The 18,518-nt window shown below is 51.9% G+C and overlaps 5 protein-coding genes across 6 annotated transcripts; 2 read left to right on the plus strand and 3 right to left on the minus strand.

Annotated features, from left to right (window-relative positions):
* On the minus strand, positions 1-318 carry AAFC00_002183 (uncharacterized protein; the record flags this gene model as incomplete). The annotated part of the gene is made up of 1 exon (XM_069341468.1): positions 1-318. One exon carries the CDS (start codon positions 316-318, stop codon positions 1-3), a length of 318 nt encoding a protein of 105 aa, XP_069201547.1.
* An 8,693-nt stretch (positions 319-9,011) lies between these two features.
* Positions 9,012-10,070, plus strand: AAFC00_002184 (uncharacterized protein; the record flags this gene model as incomplete). 2 transcript variants are annotated; one of them, XM_069341469.1, is made up of 5 exons in its annotated part: positions 9,012-9,079; positions 9,131-9,370; positions 9,436-9,767; positions 9,819-9,973; positions 10,032-10,070. In XM_069341469.1, 5 exons carry the CDS (start codon positions 9,012-9,014, stop codon positions 10,068-10,070), a joined length of 834 nt encoding a protein of 277 aa, XP_069201548.1. The 2 variants fall into 2 exon arrangements, with proteins under 2 accessions (XP_069201548.1, XP_069201549.1); XM_069347985.1 differs by having other exon boundaries at positions 9,436-9,973.
* A 153-nt stretch (positions 10,071-10,223) lies between these two features.
* On the minus strand, positions 10,224-11,347 carry AAFC00_002185 (uncharacterized protein; the record flags this gene model as incomplete). Its single annotated transcript, XM_069341470.1, has 5 exons — positions 10,224-10,600; positions 10,654-10,684; positions 10,734-10,788; positions 10,847-11,013; positions 11,126-11,347. The coding sequence occupies 5 exons, from the start codon at positions 11,345-11,347 to the stop codon at positions 10,224-10,226; spliced, it is 852 nt and encodes a 283-aa protein (XP_069201550.1).
* Positions 11,348-12,591: 1,244 nt separating this feature from the next.
* AAFC00_002186 (uncharacterized protein) lies at positions 12,592-15,310 on the plus strand (the record flags this gene model as incomplete). Its single annotated transcript, XM_069341471.1, has 2 exons — positions 12,592-12,735; positions 12,818-15,310. 2 exons carry the CDS (start codon positions 12,592-12,594, stop codon positions 15,308-15,310), a joined length of 2,637 nt encoding a protein of 878 aa, XP_069201551.1.
* A 229-nt stretch (positions 15,311-15,539) lies between these two features.
* On the minus strand, positions 15,540-16,319 carry AAFC00_002187 (uncharacterized protein; the record flags this gene model as incomplete). Its single annotated transcript, XM_069341472.1, has 2 exons — positions 15,540-16,111; positions 16,202-16,319. 2 exons carry the CDS (start codon positions 16,317-16,319, stop codon positions 15,540-15,542), a joined length of 690 nt encoding a protein of 229 aa, XP_069201552.1.
* Positions 16,320-18,518: the final 2,199 nt, after the last annotated feature.

Below are 18,518 nucleotides of genomic sequence, written 5' to 3' on the forward strand. Positions count from 1 at the left end.
TCACTCCTCCCCCACATCCTCCTCGCCATACATCTCCTCCTCCCTCTTCTCGTCCCTCTGACTCGCCTTCTTCTTCCTCTGCAGCCCCGCACTATCCAACGAAGCGACCGCCTCCTGCAACTTGTCCTCCTCCATCTTCTCCGTCAGAAAACCATTGATGTCGTCCTGCATTTGAGACACGTGGCTGCGCACCGAGCAGATGAAGGCTGTTTTCTCGGTCACGGAGTCGGCGGTGGGAGGGGAGGGCAGGGCAAGGGCGAAGGTTTGGGTTGTTGTTGACGAGGCGTAGCTTGCTGTCAGCGAGGCCGGGGTTGACATTATGAGGTCGATTGGTTGATGGTGCAGGTGATTTGGTAGAGGGTAATGGTTGATGGAGTAAGGTCAGTGTAAGGTATAAGATATGATGATGATATGGTGATATAGCTGGACCGTGCTATAATTTTGGTATAAGATACAGTAATTGGAGCTAAAAGTACAGTCAGGGTCCACAAGATCCCTTCGGAAACCCTTGCCAGCCTCGGCCCGATGACGCCGGTGCTGCGACATCTCACTCAGTGCCTGTACAGCAAGGTACAGTACCTCGTTAGCCACTGTACGGTTTCAGGACATTATTATTGGGGATCATCTGGAAGACCGAATAATTTCCATAGCCTCTCATCTTGTGTGTATCCTCTGGACTTAGTGTCTAACACAGAACTGGCCTTGCTTTTTGGATTAGAAATTAATGTGCGGCTGATGCACCTGAAATGGATGTCGACGTGGACGTGGTCTTGTTCCTAGAGTACTCGTCATGATGAATGGTACAAATAGCAATAATCTGAGGCCCCCACCGCGTCCTCAGTCGCCAGGGGGTCCCAGGACAACTTCCACCGTGTCACGAGCAACACATCGTAGCACTTCTTCACTTTCTAATGCCTCTGCTGGTTCTTCCGTTGGCGAACTGACAATGCAGAAGCGCCACCCAAGCGTGCAGCCGGCGACGAGGCCTGCCACTGCCGGAGGGCCGTCAGCAAGCTCAAGCAGTCTCCAGAACTTTTCCAGACCGACTCCTCGAGGTTCGGTCGATAGTGGAATGCGTTCGCCTCCCATTTCTGGTATGCATCTCGGTCATCGTCCTCGTCAGCATTCACAGGGATTTTTCGAACCATCGCTGCCGCATGCATCCTCGGTGAATGCGGGAGGCCTGTCCGCTTCCCAAATCGCTGCCCAGGCGGCAATGCAGCATGTCACACCTGGTCAGCAGGAGAGAAAGCGGTCTGCAGGTTCCCTTGCTCCCATCAACACTGCATCAGGCCACCAGACTACCCGACGTGTGCCTTCACCAATCAATATCGCTGCAGCAGCTACGGCAGGTCCGGGCTATATGGGCTATGCCAACGGCAGCGTTGGAGGTAGGCATCTCGCCGCTACTTCCGCTGCCAATGCTGCTTTCCCTCGCAGTCCTTTGCCATCACCTAACCCTCAAACTGCCGACTCTAACATATCTTCTGCGACACCGCTGGAGGTGCGGCAGCCGCCACCACCCCCAGCTCCGCCGCTACCAGCCAATGTGCCTATGCAGGAAGCGAAGACAAAAGAACGCTCCAAGATGAACATGAAGCTGTTCTCGAAACCAAAAAACATAGCCATTTCCGGAATGTCGAAGGACAGCGAAAAGAAGCAGCCATCGCTGCCATCTCCGAGTCGTGGCATCGCAAACCTGCGGTCGCCGTTCCCTAACATGTCTACTACCAGCCTTGGAGAGACTTTGCCATCTTCGGGCGCTACGTCTCTGTACTCGTCGGCCAATGCTTCTACCTCTACACTTGTCCCCGGATCTAACGGTTTGGAAAAGGACAAAGAAAAGCATCGCCACCATCATTTCCTGTCTCGACAAAAACAAAAACTAAAAGAGAGCGCCGAACACCGGAGTTTGCCCCTTTCTTCCGCTTCATCCAACTCGCAAGCTGTAGACCCATCTGCACCTCAGTCTTTGTATTCTTTCGCACCGTCATCACCCGGCTTCTCTAAATCTGTAAGTGGGCTCGATTTGAGACATGGCGGCCGGGCCTTGCGCGAGAAGAAGAAAGAAGGCAAGGCTGCGGCGGCATCTGCTTCGGCTTTGACGCCTGTGATATCAAACTCTTCGGCGAACTTGTCAAAGTACGACGAGTCTCGGACTGAGTTCCTCGGCCCGAGCAGTCTCGACTCCAGCTCCATACTGGGCCCGCCCACTGGCATGTCGTCCAGCGTTTTCTCATTGCCGAGCTTGGAGCAAGCTCCCACGATATCAGCTATCGCATTCGGTAACATTGGCACCTCTATGGGCCTCACTGGGATCACCGCGGACGATGCCTGGCCACTGCTGAAGGCGCGACTTTTGAACATATTCGAGGGCGAGGACCTGCGCACTCCGATTGAAGATTTCAATCTCCTCGTTGCTGTTCATGTTCGTCGATGCATTCAGAAACGTGCACCTGTGATTCTCATAGAGGATCTTCGCGAGCTGCTACTGACAGGCTTCTCATCTCTAGCACAGACTCTACGTGGTGTACCTGATGAAAGACTTGTTCCGAAGCTTGTCGAGATGTGGGTGACAGTATTCGGCACCATACTTCCATTCATCCAAGCTGTATTTTTGCCTTTGGACCTGGAGTTCCGGGGACAGGGAACCATCATGTCTCCACGCGAGGCCGCAGAGTTTTGGGGAGGCTTTGCCCCCGAGGACGGATTCAGAAGCGACGAACGACCATCGAGTTCAGGAGATACCATCAAATCACCTTCTTTAGGCGAAGAGCTCGATGTGCGGCGCATCACTCTTATCATCTTCCGTGACACGGTGGTCTTACCCAAGCACGACAGCCTGATGGCCATCTTCTCACGGCTTTCCCTGGACAGCATCAAGACCGAGCCATCCCCTGCAACGATATCCTCTCCACCAGACTACAAATCCCGCAGCAGGGGCATTTCCAACTCCGCAACCAGCGGCGCCGAACGTCCCAGCACAGGAGGCAGCCTCTCGCCCCGGCTGAGCAGCTTCAACTCCCAAACCTCGACCCTCGACGCAGCCTCGAGCTCCTCAGGCGGCGGCGGCGGTGGCGGCGGCGGCGTCTTGAGCCAAACCCACTCGCGCTCGCGCGCAACCTCAAACACCTCCGCTGGCTCCTTCGGCACCTCCCTCCCGCACCTCCCCTCTCCCCTCTCCCAGCCCCCCCTGCCCTTTCCAAGCGCATACCCCGCTCGCACCTCCGCACCACCTCAACCCTCGCCTCCTGTCCCCCTCGCTGATCCCGCGCACATCACCGAGACCGTCGCGCGCATGCTGCAGTGCGTCAGTGTGCTCGCGAGCGTGCAGACGGGCGATCACGGCCAGGGCATCATCGAGAGACTGACGCAGGCTCTAAAGTACAACTGGCTCGGACGGGGACGCACGGGGCGTCAGAGAAGGGGGTGGGTGGGCATGAAAGTCGGTGCGAGGGGCGCTGTTGGTGGTGGTGGTGGCGGAGGCAGGGCTGGTGTCACAGTACAGTAATGGCCGCTCGGAATCTACATCACTCGGGTTTTTATCTTCTTTCATCTTTGCACTTTTTGGAATTGGGGTGGAAGGGGTTTTCACTATGGCATACAGGAAGGACGGCGCGCGGGAAGGACATGGCAGGACATGGCAGGGCAAGGGCAAGGGCAAGATCACTGCATCTCTTGCGTCTCGATTGGAAAAGAAGCGTTTGTTGTTCCAAAGGCATTGGGGTAGGACAAGGGTCTTGGTTTCTCACTGTTGGAGTAGAACATCAATCGAATCGTTGGGTACATTTTGTTTGCTCTTTCAGTCACTTGGACGAATCGTAGAGTGTGAACGAGGTGTCTTACTCGGTCATTCAAGAACTGGGTCAGTCGAGAAGAGGGAGAGAGAAACAGTATGTCTCCACGCTTAAGCTCAGAGAAACGCAGTCGACATGTACGAGTTGGTAAGTAACTAATCAGTCGTATCGTGGTTGTCTGTCTCATGTCCTTCCAAGTCTAGGTATTTACTGGACAGGTCTTTTGACTCTGGTCGGGGATTGAGATGTATGCATGTGCACAGAGAGGTAATGGTGATGTTATCACCTGCTAGGTTGGAAGGACGATGTCTGAGTACCTTAGTCTAGATGATGTTTTCTGAGAGGGTTGAGATGTAGTCACATCTGCAACATTTCATCCTCACCGCAATTATGGAACCATGAGAATCATCCGCGCTGCAAGCAATTCCAGAGGTTACCGCTTTGAGTAGAAGAGTAGTGGAAGTTGACTGCTGGGAGGCACGGGGAGAGAAGAACACATGTCGAGCAAGGCAACATCATCACTTGATAGTCACGAAAGGTTGTCTGGATAGTGGACAGTAAGTAGCACATCGGCCTTCTCAGAGATTTGTTGTTGTCCGAGCGCAACGATCACGTCTATCAAGTGACTTACTGTCCATCACTCTGGTTTTTTCTTTTTGACCAGATCGAAGACTTTGTGTGTGCGTGCATCTGGTGCAGAGATCGGAAAGGCTGTGGCGAGGCCCAGGCCGAGGATGGTCCTTATTGACCGGCCGACAATCGAAGCTGTTGTCCTGTCCACTCGACCCAGTCTTACAACATGTCCAGGCAATGAGATAAGTCATTGCATCGCTTCCATGGGCCTTCTCTTTGGCTGCCGATGCTTGCGCAGCTGTCAAGAAATCCTGTTTCCTTGACTGCATCAGATCGCTATATAGAACAAACCTTCGGGGGATGAGGTAGTCCGCATGATAGTAGCCACTTGTTATGCGTGATGCACAGTGCAGGACCAAGGTCGGCAGGTTATGGTAAAGTTTGCTGAAGTAAGCTGATGCGCGCGGACCTGCCTTGGTTATGTATGAACGTGCTGGTCCTGAGGCTATAGTATACTCAAGGCGCGGCTCTATGAGCGGCTCCACTAGACATGCATGCATTTGCCGTGTTCAGAACCAAAGTTCTGGAAGCGTCGCAAGCGCTGGAAAGCATCTGTGCATGGTCATCGCTAGCAAAAGGAAGCAGAGAACACTTCATCGAACTGCTGTTTCCAGCCAAGCTGCCTGTCGGCCTGCTTCATGACTCTACGAAGGTGTCGTGAGCGACATCCGAGCAATATACAAGAAACAACACTCACTCTAGTTACTGAAGAATGCTTATGATGGTGTAGCCTATCGCGAACTTACGCTAGGACACGCAAGCCTAATACCTGTGTTCGCGCGTTCGCTACTGTCAACCTGTTGTCCTTGTGACTAGACCCACTGCAAGCGGGTTATGCTGTGCAGTTAGCAGTGGCACAGTATGGTTGCATCGCACATCACAGCATGCGTTCATACCTTAGCTGTCTGGGGGCCGTTTAGCCGACCAAGATACAAGTATGCCGTACAAAGTAGATGTGGCATGCAAGTATAACTCCATATGCGGAATCTCGGCAACACGGAAGAAGTACGAGAGAATCGAGATCAGATGGAAGAAAGTCACTTTCCCCCACATGCCATCGTACTGCACCTCGCATTATTGTCGTTAGTTCGGAGGTGTTGGCCACTACTCATATGAGCAGAAGGAGATGACCACGCCATACGCGATTGTGGGTTGTGAGGCTGATACTGTATGCTTTGGTCAACGACATGCCCGTGACTCAAACTGTCAAATTAACTGACATTGCAGTCCACGATGCACCTCAACTCAAACCACGACGATGATTTCACCCGTCTATCGGATCGTACCCTCTGACAGTACCCTGCTAGCGATAGGCTTTGTGGGGCGTTGCATTCTTCTAGTGCTTCTTCATCGTTGGCAGGCACTGTATAGTATGGGGCTTCATCTTAAATACAAGTACACATGTATCGAGGCCTTCCAAGTTGCGATACCAAGACAACAAACCCCTGCAGAGCAAGGTTCAGGACACGCGGCGTGGGTCAGTATGGTATCTTATCTTCGGCCAGCCAGGTGCTTTGAGTATGGGCGTCTTCCTCACCTCGAGAGTTGAGTGAAGGACTTTGGCATTAATTATTATCCACCCTCCACTACACTAGGTCGGTACAATAGCTCAGTCCACTACGAGTTAGTAGTACTCGAAGAACACATACAAGAGCGCAACAAAAGCGAAGCTGACTTTAGACTCTGGTGGTATACTATGCTTCGTGCACATAGCAGAATCTAAAACACGTCAAGCCTTTACTGACTCGATGCAATCGCATTTTAAGCTTGGCTATCAAATACGCCTTGCATTTGCCGTTCGTAGTCGATCAAGGAGCCACGGCGTTCTGGTTCGTATGCGAACACAGGTAGTGCTGCTGATCATTCGTTCCCGACGTGTAGTCACTTCGCGCTTAGTCAACCAAGTTTGTGACGACGCTACAGCACAAAACGGCATCAACGATTTGCGATGGGAAGGTACAACCCAAGCCCTATGCACCGGATGACTTTGCCGGGTGTCTCGGGCCTTGTATCCGATCGCTCCTTAAGGTAGGCAAGGGATGCGAAACTTGTTCGGCTCGGTTCTGTCGCTATCGCGGACTTGGGCAGCCTACAGCGAGCGAGCTCACAGAGATGGCCCGGCCCACGGGAGCGCTTATTAGGAAATAGTCGGATAGCTATCTGACATTCACATCTCTTCCCTTAGGACTAGCCCAGAAACTTGTGAGCACGTAGTGAGACGATGCAAAAGCATGATGCGATATCAATGCGCAATTGAATCAAGTTGTATTGAACTAACATGTAAGGCAGAACGATGATGGTTCGCTGTTCGAGCCGTAAATGAGCAAGTTCCAAGCACCGCGACTGAATGTTCCGCCAAGATCATCAAACAATGATCAATGTACGGCACGGGTAGAGTGGATCTTTACTCCATGGACGGATCCTGTTACAAGTATCGCATCTCCGTATTGATGTCCATACAGTCGGCATGTCAAAACAGCGAGTCGGCCATTATTTTCGTACTACCGAACTTAGCGGGGACTATCTCCCGGGCTTACACTGGTACGCGCAAAGACGGCGAAATTCAGCCCCAATATACGAGCGAACCAGACTGCGAACGCTGGAGCTCGAAACTACTCTATCATGGTTGCTTTGCATCACGTAGAGCGCACCTCTACCGATACGTCCAATAATGAGAAGAAGATCGGGAATAATGATACGATCAGTGAATAGCATCAACTGTTTGTCCCACGAATACGATAAACTCATGGCTAGTACGACTAGATGAAACATAAACGCCAGTTCCCGTATGTCCTCATAAGATGTGCTTCCGTTTGATACATAAAAGGTACTTAATTATACACTATTGCCTTGATCCAGTATCCGTATACCCAAAGCGCTCCATGCATGCTCGTCGCTTATCGGGCCCCGATTAAGCGAAATAGACAACAATTAGCAGAGATTCTCCATAAATCCTGGTTATGAGGTACTGCTCTTCATAATCGATGGATCACATAATTTCTTGTACTTACTAATTACACAAAGCGATAATTATCGTTTGTCGTATCGCAATCTAAGGGCTTGTCAATCCTCTACGCTTGGCTGCTGGGATCTTACAGTACAGCACCTGGGCCTCGATCGCTTCCTGCAGTAGCTCTATCGTAACAATGCTGAGCTGTCACAGCTTTCGAAGGAGGTACATTCAAGCCGAGTTTCAAGTGATATCAAGACGAGTGCTTGGCCTTGATACCCCATTTGAATACAAAGGAGCAATCTTGGTTGTGCTAAAGGCACATCCACAAGGAACCATGGTCAGCTACAGTCTTGGTGTCTTCGTCTGTTAGGGCTCGGGCATGTCGATGGCAGTCTACATGCTCGGACCCGTTGACCGTCTGCGACGACAGGTATTGTATTGAACCAGGAAGTACGTTTACCATAGTATCTTGTACCCGTAAGAGTCATAGGGCCTCCGGAAAGATCCTCGAGCAGTGGAAAGTCTATGTGTGAAACAATAAGGCAGCAATACGACATGCTTTCCGGGAATGTTGATCACGAGTATGTGCTACTTCCATATTGAGGCCCAGCAGCAGCCCAGACGCAACCTCATGCGAGTAAGATGGGAAATCAAGGATTGGCGATGGGAAAAGGCAATAGCCTCATATCTTTAGACTTCTGTCCGATGACACTACCCGTGCAAGGGTTCCAAGGAAACAGGTTCCTTGAACGTACGGTACTGTACTGTGCTGTACATGATCAACCCACCTGTGACCACCTATCGATGCATGCAATGTACTTGTGTGCGTGCCATGAAATGCCGGTCGATCATACCGCCTCAATCCCCAATCACAAACCCATTTTGGGAGCTACGCCACCCAGCATCCCGTGGTCCGCACTGTTTCATGGACCTTCCTTCTGTTCACTACTCATACGTTTGTGCGTTGGCTCACCCCCCACACAGTGCTGGTTCTTTGCGAGCCAGAACAATCTACAATCTCGAGTCTGTCTGTCGAGTGAGGGAACCTTTTGCCAAGGTGTCCCTTTCAATGTACCGTACCCACCCGATCGCGCCTCAGATGCTTGACACGGTATCTGTGGAGCAACAAGTCACCTTATGGTTGTCCACTTCTTTGTACCGAGGCTTGTTCAATTGACAAAAGATCCTCATTGAACGAATTCTCTTTGACCAGAAAGCTGACAGCTCGTCAAGACCCAGCATGACGCTGGTGCCTCCGCGTGTCCTGCAAGGGCGAAGCGAAGCATGTCCTGGGCTGGCTGCTTCTTTCCTTACATGTCCGGCCAGTCCCTTGCAGCTACTTTCTTCTCTTGCGGATTCTCCGACACGATCAACCAAAGCTCCTTGCCGTCATTTTCGTTTCAGGCTTTCATATTAAGATCTCGCGGGCTGTACTCCGATGAACCTTCACGTCCTTACGGCAATTCTCTACTCGGAGGAGCGTGTGGTGCAACGAATATATAGTTTTGGTCAACTTGCCAGTGTATTCGTCTCCGAGCTTTTGATTTAAGCCGCAACCTGCCTACCTCTGGCCAATTTATCGACACTTACGACTGCGCTTCATTCGGAATAAGGCAGCTTGTTAAGTCATGGACAGGTGGTCGAATCACCAGTCGGCGGGAGGACCGCCTGGTCGCATACAGGATAAGGTTGCAGTGTGAGCGCTGGGACTAAGCTGCATCGTGGGTCGAGTGACTGACAATCGTAGCATCACCGGCGCCTCCTCAGGCATTGGACGGGCGGTAGCAATCCTTTTCGCTCACGAAGGCGCGCACGTAGTTTGCGCAGACATCCGTGAAACTACCTCGGATCAAGTCGAGGATGGAGTGATATCCAACACGACAACCGAGTTGACCGACGGGCTCTACATCAGGACTGACGTAAGCAACGCTCAAGATATGCGGAATCTAGTGCGGAGGACTGTCGACGAATACGGCCGCTTGGACATGTGCGTAGCGTCCATACCATAGGAGGCCATGCAGAAACTTGCAGACTTACATGTCGCTATACCAGATTCGTCAACAATGCTGGGATAGCCATTGAAGCTTTCGACCCTCGACCGATCTGGGCGGCAGATGAGGACGTCTTCGACCTGACACAACGGGTCAATACCCGAGGGGTCTTCCTCGGATGTAAGTACGCTTCGGCAGAGATGCGTAACCAAGCACCTCATCGCAACGGCGATCGAGGGTGGATCATCAATATTGGATCAGTCTATGGCATGGTGGGAGCGGAGAACAAAGTCAGTATCAGCGCATCCAAGGGCGCTGTCACGGCTTTGACTCGAGCAGTAGCCATGGACTGCGCGCCGTATCGAGTACACGTCAATGCTATATGTCCCGGAGGCAAGTTGTCCTGCAAGGATGTTGAATGCGAAGTCGCTGACTATGTCTTAGTTACACTTACTGAAACAATCAATCGTGCCCTACCAGACGAACAGCTACGAACAGAAATGATTGGTTTACACCCTTTTAGAGGGCTAGGGATACCGGACGATATCGCAAGGGCGGCGTTGTTCCTCGCAAGCGAAGATGCCGGCTGGATGACTGGGGTAAGTCTAGCTACCCGACTAGATCCAGACGGAGTCAAAAGAGCTAATAGTGTGGTAGGTTTGCTTGCCTGTGGATGGTGGATTCACTGCGCGGTGAATCTCGTACGGTATTCTGGAAATATTCATGATGGTCGACGCGCAAGACCAAGCCATATCTCGAGCGGTTGTAGATGACGAGAGTGGATATCGAGCACTACATGAAAAAGACTGCAAGAGCGGAGGGTGTATCTGAGTGGGAAGGAAAGACTCTTTAGAGGTGTTTCCGCTCCTGCGACGGTTTTGATGATCGCCTGTTCATCTCCCTGGTTTGCGTAATGTCTTTCTCGACCTGTTCAACGGCCCGCTCTATCTCCAGTTCCATTCCTGGCAGACCAAACTTTTCGGCGAGCAGCTTGCCGTTCCAGCGTCTGAGCAGCATGACATCCTCTACGGGGTTCTTCTTCTCCATCTCCAAAGCAAGGGCGACACCCTTGACCTCCTCAACGGTGGGCAGCCTTGCATTGCGCGAGACTTCCCGCGTGGGGTGCACCAACCCAGCTGCGTACATCTGGTTCAGTGTTTTGGAAGGTGTAAGCTTCACCAGGCTTTTGTCACACAGAGCTTGTAGGAACTTAGCACCAGAAAGAGCTGGGAACACTGGTTAGACTGTATTTCGTGGAAAGTGATCTAAAGTGCCTTACCTTTCCAATGTGAGTATGCGCGGAATGTGAGCTAGCCTTAGTTAGTGCTGCTCGTCAAGCTATTCGTTCGCCGTCCTTACATAGAACCCGGGTATGTTCGGTATCACAGGTAAAATTCCAACAGGAATAGTAAGTCTAGAGAAAGTAAGCGAGTGAGCCAGCGTCATGCTGTACGGACTAAGTGGGCACGAACGGAAGTCCAATCACGCTGTACCACATTCTCTGCCTATGGAGGTTCTGTCTTTCTTTGGCAAGAGTTTCGAGAACGCCTGGTGCCTTGTCCTTTTGCAAGAACATATCCGGATAAAGCACCTCGGTAATCTTGATATCGGCCGTGCTGGACGGAAGTGTTTTGAGACCCTATAAATTTTCAGTGCAGTAGACTTTGGGGGGATACAATCGGGCCTCTTCGAGCGGGTTGAAATATAACCAACCCGCAGAGGGGGTGTGATTCTTCATTATTACAACATACCCATTCCTCAAAAGGGATACGTGAGAAAACATATTCATTTCCATACACAGTCAACTTCTTCTTCCATCCGGTCTTGTCAGACTCCCATTCCGCCCATGTCGAATTCGCCTTGTTCACGAGACGGTCGACTATCGAAGGTCCCTTGCCATCGAGTTGTTGATGCACGCGCTCGCAATATATCAAGGTTCGCCTCGTGGAAATGGGCAGTAGAAATATCCGCATAGCTGGGTTTCGTGAGATATCGCCGCACCTATATCACTCAATTGAAAATACAAGACCGAAGAGGTCAGATCGCGCGTGTAGTCGTATATATCAAGTCCAAACAGAGGCTCAAAAAGTCAAGAGATGTGGAATATTAATAAAACCAAACAATGTACAGCAGAACTGCATGTAGCGTAATAATGGGCCTGGCCTTGGCTAGGTAGGTACGACGGCTCAAATGTGCCTGGCTGGACTGGACTCTTTGCACGCTGTGCTACGCCTGAAAGAGCTAGCAAGATCTGGGAGGCGATCTCTACCAATGACGTCGGCCTTTGCCCGGTTGCTGTATCTGGAGCTTGCACCATACTACTACAGTACCTTACCTCGCTTATTATGATAGATTTCACCTTTACTGATGCAACTGTTCGGCGGTTATGAATTACTCAAAATCAGGCTTGTCATACTCGGCGGACGTCCATTGGAGGATGCTTGCCAGTTTTCCATCCTCTATTGAGGTCGTTCATTGTCATGGGTACTCGATCCCGCTGTCAAGTTTCGCCTGCACTACCACTTCTTTGACAAATAGCCACGCATATGAAACCACAGCAGAGGCAGTACAGCCACAGACGAGGATCAAGTCTGACGACGAATAATGTCGTCGCCACCACCGCCACAGCAGCGGTCACGATCAAGGGGCAGTGGCGCAGCGAGCGTCCTCCAAGTGGCAGACTTATTTTCGACTAGTGAGAATAGACATATGACGATCAATCCTCATACACAGGACAGAGAACCCATGCACGACTGCACGTACAACGATGCTGAGCACTCTTTATATCTAAATTGCAATAGTGCTAGGCGCGTGCAGCCCCAGGTCCCCGGACATTGACGTTGTGCCAAGTCAATCCTTCCAAGTCATTCGAGCCAAAAAGGACATATAAGCGAAATCACACGTTGCGGACGCGCTGTACCGCGTTAGTACGCGTTGGTATATCGATTGGAGAGCGCAGAAGTAATTAAGGTACGTTTACGTAGAAAGCCGAAGGGTAACAAAACATTGCGGCGGCCCCTCTCTATCCATTGCTTTCATACACTCCGCAGACCATCACATACTCCAGGACTGATTTCTGCAATCGTGCGCGATCAATTGTGAAAAGTCTCTGCAATTCGGCGATTCACCTTTTTGTTTATCTACTGCCCCTTTGTTTGCACACAACACCGTTCGGACACGCCTACACAGCCGCTGCTGCACCGGCCTGTGAGTCGCCATGGATGGCCTTCAGCTCAGAGATGAGGCCGTCAGGGATCGCATAAGAGCCGCTGAGGAGTTCCTCGATCCCAATGATCCCAGGGCGCGGAGCTACAGAGCAGATATCCTGCTGATGTTAAATCGTGGCTTGAGAAGACTACCAGTAAGGAACCAACCCTCTACCAACCCTCTACCTCTGCGATGTCTGGCCCTCTTCGACAGCCGTATTGACACTCATACTCTAGGTCAGTCTCGATGAGATCCGAACGCATAGCCGGGAACTGGCAGATGGCATCCTAAACAATCCGTTTGACTTCTCGCAAGCCTTCGATCGCGCATTGAAGAACATCGTCAATACTCTGGGAAACAGGCCTGCTCACGAGACAGATGAAGACGCCATGTACTACTGTGCCTACCATGGCAATCTCGGAGAGTTCGCTTGCAATCCCCGAACGCTGAGCTCAATCCATCTCAATCACATGGTCTCCCTCGAGGGAATTGTCACAAAGTGCTCTCTCGTCCGACCCAAGGTTGTCAAGAGTGTTCACTACAACGAGAACAAGTCGTCTTTCCACTTCCGTGAGTACAGGGATCAGACCATGTCTGCAAACGGCCCCGCTAGCACCAGTGTTTATCCTACAGAAGACGACGACGGCAACCCTCTCATCACAGAATATGGCTTCTCCACCTACCGCGATCATCAGACCATTTCCATTCAGGAGATGCCCGAGCGTGCTCCTGCTGGACAATTACCTCGAAGTGTCGACGTCATCATGGACGACGACATGGTCGATCGCGTCAAGCCGGGCGATCGTATCCAGCTTGTCGGCATCTATCGCTCTCTGGGCAATCGAAATGCTGGCGCACAGAGCTCAACCTTTCGCACACTTGTGCTGGCAAACAATGTAATCTTGCTTTCGTCCAAGTCAGGAGGCGGTATCGCTCAAGCCACCATTACGGATACAGACATCAGAAACATCAACAAAATCTCCAAGCAGCGAAAGCTCTTCGATCTGCTATCTCAGTCTCTCGCACCTTCAATCTATGGCCACGACTACATCAAAAAGGCAATCCTGCTCATGCTGTTGGGTGGAATGGAGAAAAACCTCGATAACGGCACTCATTTGAGGGGTGACATCAATATCCTGATGGTGGGAGATCCCTCTACAGCCAAGTCACAACTGCTTCGATTCGTGCTCAATACCGCCCCTCTGGCTATTGCGACCACTGGCCGTGGTTCATCAGGTGTCGGTTTGACCGCTGCAGTAACGTCTGACAAGGAGACTGGAGAGCGAAGACTCGAGGCTGGTGCCATGGTTCTTGCTGATCGTGGAGTTGTTTGTATTGATGAGTTCGACAAAATGTCTGACGTCGACCGAGTGGCCATTCACGAAGTCATGGAACAGCAAACAGTCACAATTGCCAAAGCGGGTATTCACACTTCGCTGAATGCACGCTGTTCCGTCATCGCTGCGGCCAACCCTATTTACGGACAGTACGACACGCACAAGGATCCTCACCGCAATATTGCCTTGCCAGACTCTTTACTCTCGCGTTTCGATTTGCTGTTTGTTGTCACGGATGACATCGAGGACGTCCGTGACCGTCAGGTATCGGAGCATGTCTTGCGCATGCACAGATACCGACAACCGGGCACTGAGGAAGGTGCTCCCGTCAGAGAGCAGGCCACTCAGACCCTAGGTGTCGGTCTCGAGGACGAAGCAGACGCCAACCGTCCCTCAGAAGTTTATGAGAAGTTCAACGTCATGCTGCACGCTGGTGTCACGGTCACCGTCGGTCGTGGCTCGTCGAGGAAGATCGAGGTGCTCAGCATACCATTCATCAAGAAATACATTCAGTACGCCAAGTCTCGAGTGAAGCCGGTTCTGACGTCTGGAGCTGCCAATCATATCATCACCACTTACTCGGCTCTTCGTAACGATGAATTGGAAAGCAACCAGCGCAAGACTTCACCCATGACAGCTCGTACTCTCGAGACACTTATTCGTCTGTCTACCGCACACGCCAAGGCCAGACTGTCGAATCGGGTCGAGCAGAAGGACGCTGAGGTTGCAGAGGGCATCTTGCGCTTTGCCTTATTCAAAGAGGTTGTTGCAGACGAGCGACGTAAGCGGAGAAAGACGCATGCTTCCGACGAGATGTCATCCGAGTCAGAGTCTTCTGACGACGACCTGGACGGTGACGAGAACGCAGGATCTAGAAGAGAAACTTCCTCACGAACACCTGCTCGCCGTACGAGGGGAGTCGCTCAGCGTGCAACGCGTGGCAACGCCGAGTGTGAGACAACGAACGACATGGACGATTTGTATACTGCCACGCCACGTACTCAACGCACAGCAGTGATGAGTGGGGCCAACGGAACCCAGCCGCCGTCATCTTCGCAGTTCAGCATGGCATCGTCCCAGCCGGCATCACAGCTCCTGAGATCTCAATCGGAACAAGAAGAATCTCAAGCGACGAACGATGGCGAAGAGGCAGCCCAGCAACCCATCTCGGGGGCGAGACTGCAAGTCTTCCAGACCGCGCTCGGTCAATTAATAGACGGGCCATTGTTCGCCAACGATGCCGCAGATGTTGAGCCTTTGGTGGCGGCGGTGAATGCCAGACTCAGAGGCGGCGAGGAGCACTTTGACAAGGACGAAGCGGAGCAGGCGCTCGAGGAACTGAATGATAAGAATAAGATCATGTACTCCGGAGGTATTGTGTACAAGATTTAGAGGAATGGAGGAGTCTGTAATGGCGTTCAGGTGCTACAAGTTCAGGACTTTCAAGCTAGGGTGGGGTATTATTTGTTGAGTTTGACATGAACAACGACATCTACGAGACGAAAGCTAGTAGTGCATTAGGTAGCGCTCGAAGAAGAAAAGGGCCGGAAGAAAAGGGCCGTCTAAAGCAATATAATGCCAGAACGTCGGACTTTGAACTCGAGAATAAAGAAAAGAGAAATCAAGTCTGCCCAACCATTCTCTTGACCTTCTCCAACAAGACCGTACTCTCCCTGCCCAGTTTCCTCTGTCCGTTCTTGCCACCAGTCCTCGCCTTAGCCATGGCCTTGCGAAACCTTTCCCGTTCCTCGAGTTTCTGCGCCCTCTCGCGCTGCGCCTGTTCGCGCGCCAATCGCCGCTCCTCGGCCTCTTGCTTGCGCTGCTGAGCCTCGGCGTGTTCGCGCGCGAACGGGATGGGCTTTGGTTTCCGCTGGCGGCGCTGGCGGAAGGCTTGCTCGCCGGTCTGTTCGGCGTTTTGTTCGGCGTCCTGGAGGGCTTCTTCGGGGGTTTCTTCGATCATTTGCACGCGGTCTGGGTGTCGCTCTATTGTCGCGGGGGCCTGCTCGGGCACTTGGGTGGTGTCGTTGTCGCCATCTTTGTGGGTCGTGGTGGTGGGGGGTTCGTCGTCGTTCTCGTCGTCGTCGTCGTACAGTGAGCGTTTACCCGTCAGGTTCGGCTCCTCGCGCGCCTTCACTTTGGCGTATTCTTTCCTGAGCTTGGCTTTGACTATCAGGTCTTTTTTGATCTGTTGGGCTGTGGGACACAAGAATAATTAGCGGTCTGGGGTTTTTTCATTCTTCTTCTTTCTGCGGAGAGGTAGGGAGTGGATTTTTTTTTCATTACTTTTGCGCTTCCATGTTCCGTCTGGCAGATTCGCTGGGCCGACTGTGAATCCTCGCTTTTGTTTTTTGGCCGCGCTGTCGGGGGCGGACTCGTCTCGGGATCTTTTGGTAACCGCCATTGTTTGTGAGTTTGTAAGATCTGTGACGTATGTTGTAATTGTGGTGTGTGGCGGGTGAACTTTATGGATGCTGATGATGATGTACTTTGGTGGTTTTGCAGGAGACGGTTTATTTTATTGTTTTTCTATAGAGACGCGGATAACTAAATGAGCCTCGGAGAAAAGGCAAAGTCTTGGCTGGAGGGGACTATGGACTACCCTGATGGCATTATTTGGAAACTTGAGAAGATATAAGGACGGAATGATACAAAAGTCACTTGCGCCCGCGATGGGGGATGACCTGATTCAAGCAACGCATAGAAGCAACGCATAGAGATGCTGTAGGACAGAATCTGCAAGCGGCTTAGTCTCCTCTGCAGAGAAAAAAAAACCAGAATCGACAGAGAGAGAATAAAAAGCCTACTAATGCTTGCGTACGTACAGAGTAGAGTAGTAGTAGTACGTGGGGGAAACAGGGCCACTGGCGGAAAAGTGCAATCAAGGTTCACAGTAGTAAAAGTCCCCGACAATCGATCCCTGAGAAGTGGAGAGAGAGAGAGAGAGAGAAGTGCACTGGTGTCATAATGTCATAGTGTGGTAAGAAATTGTGTGATATGGACCTGCTAAGGTATAATAATACTAGTCCGTATGACCCACTACTGTACTGCCGAGCAAGGGATTGAGTAACCGCAGAGTTTCCTGTAGTGACCTCGAACAAAGGAAAAAGTGATGTACTCTCTGCGTCTTGTGCTTCCCCAAACGTCCTCGTCACATGGCCAGACTTCCGATCGTTAGTAGACAGAGCCTCAGAACCAAAACTCCGTCGTCGCAAAGAATCGTATGACTCAAAATCCTGCACTCAGACACGAAACTCCATCTTTGGTTTTTTTTTTCTCATCTTTGCGTGATTACCAGAACCCGAAAACTGTGGTTGATATCAATTCGGATCGGCTGATCGTCTATCTGCCTGGCCGGTCTTTTATCTTCATTAACGCCGCTTCCCCGAACAGATCACGAGTATCGTAGCAGACATCCTCCATCTGCAGTCTATCTCACGGCGGTTCCGATCTTGAATGTCCAGACAGGCTGTCAAGGCATCTGCAGCTGAAATCAAGTAAACGACTCTGTATTGCCTTTCGGGGCTCCTTCCGACTCAAAAATACTTCCACCTGGACTCCAGCTCAGAGCTCCCGGAAAGCTCTGAGCTGAAGCATGCCCAGATATGACAGCCCGCCATATCACTCCGTGAACACAACATTCCATGACAATGGGACGGACCAGGGACAGCCGTCGCCTGCATCCAAAGGCGGACAAGGCCTCCAAAATCGACCTACGAGTCCGCCCATCATGTTCAACCCATTCTTCACAGGCCGACCACGCACACCTCTAGCCTTCGACGGACACAGCGCTCCCGTTGACAGGCAAGAGATCATCAGGAAACTCAAGCGAGCAGAACAGCGTCGCTCGACATCTCCGGTTGAACATGAACACGTGGAAGAAGCCCCTCCGCCGCCAACACAAGTCCGGGAAACACGGAATGATTCGTCGGCGTCGACCGAGGAACAGAACGCGCTTGGTCTGCACATCTCTCGTCCCCGCTCAGCTTTACACAGAGGCGACTTCCGAGAGGAGGATGCATCATCGCCCTGGTCCCTCGATGGTCATAATCTCCAGCACGATCCGTCTCGAGAGTGGCAGCCGCCTCCCTCGACTTCTCCAGTGGTACCGTGGCACCGCGACTTTCCCGTCTCTGCCTTTCACCAAACCCCACATGAATCCCCATCTCCTATGCACTTGCCCTTTGCTACTCCGCCACGTTCTCGTGCTCTGTCGCATGCTTCATTGTCCACCAGCTTCGTATATCAACCGCCGACCAGCCCCTTGGTATATCAAGCGAACGCTGCCGATATCCCTGATCAGGAGCCGCTTGTGGCCTCTCGTCAGCAGCACAGTCCAGACAGGGCGTCGAGGAGACGCACTCATTCCCCACGTCTGCTGCAGCAGTCAAGATCAGCCTTTGATTCCTTGACCTATCAGAGAGCGGAACCACCGAGCCATGCTTCTTCGCTACGAAGGGAGTCGACTTTTCCCTATCAGGCTCATCAACCACGCAGATCCATAGGATCCCTACAGAGCCTTACGCAGCCGTCGTGGTCGACAGCACGCCGTCCATCCATGACCGATGCCTCACCCTTGCAGCACGCTCCCATGGTCGGCTCT

The sequence above is a fragment of the Neodothiora populina genome, assembly GCF_041146345.1.
Source record: "Neodothiora populina strain CPC 39397 chromosome Unknown canker_contig_14, whole genome shotgun sequence".
Classification (NCBI taxonomy): Eukaryota; Fungi; Ascomycota; class Dothideomycetes; order Dothideales; family Dothioraceae; genus Neodothiora; species Neodothiora populina.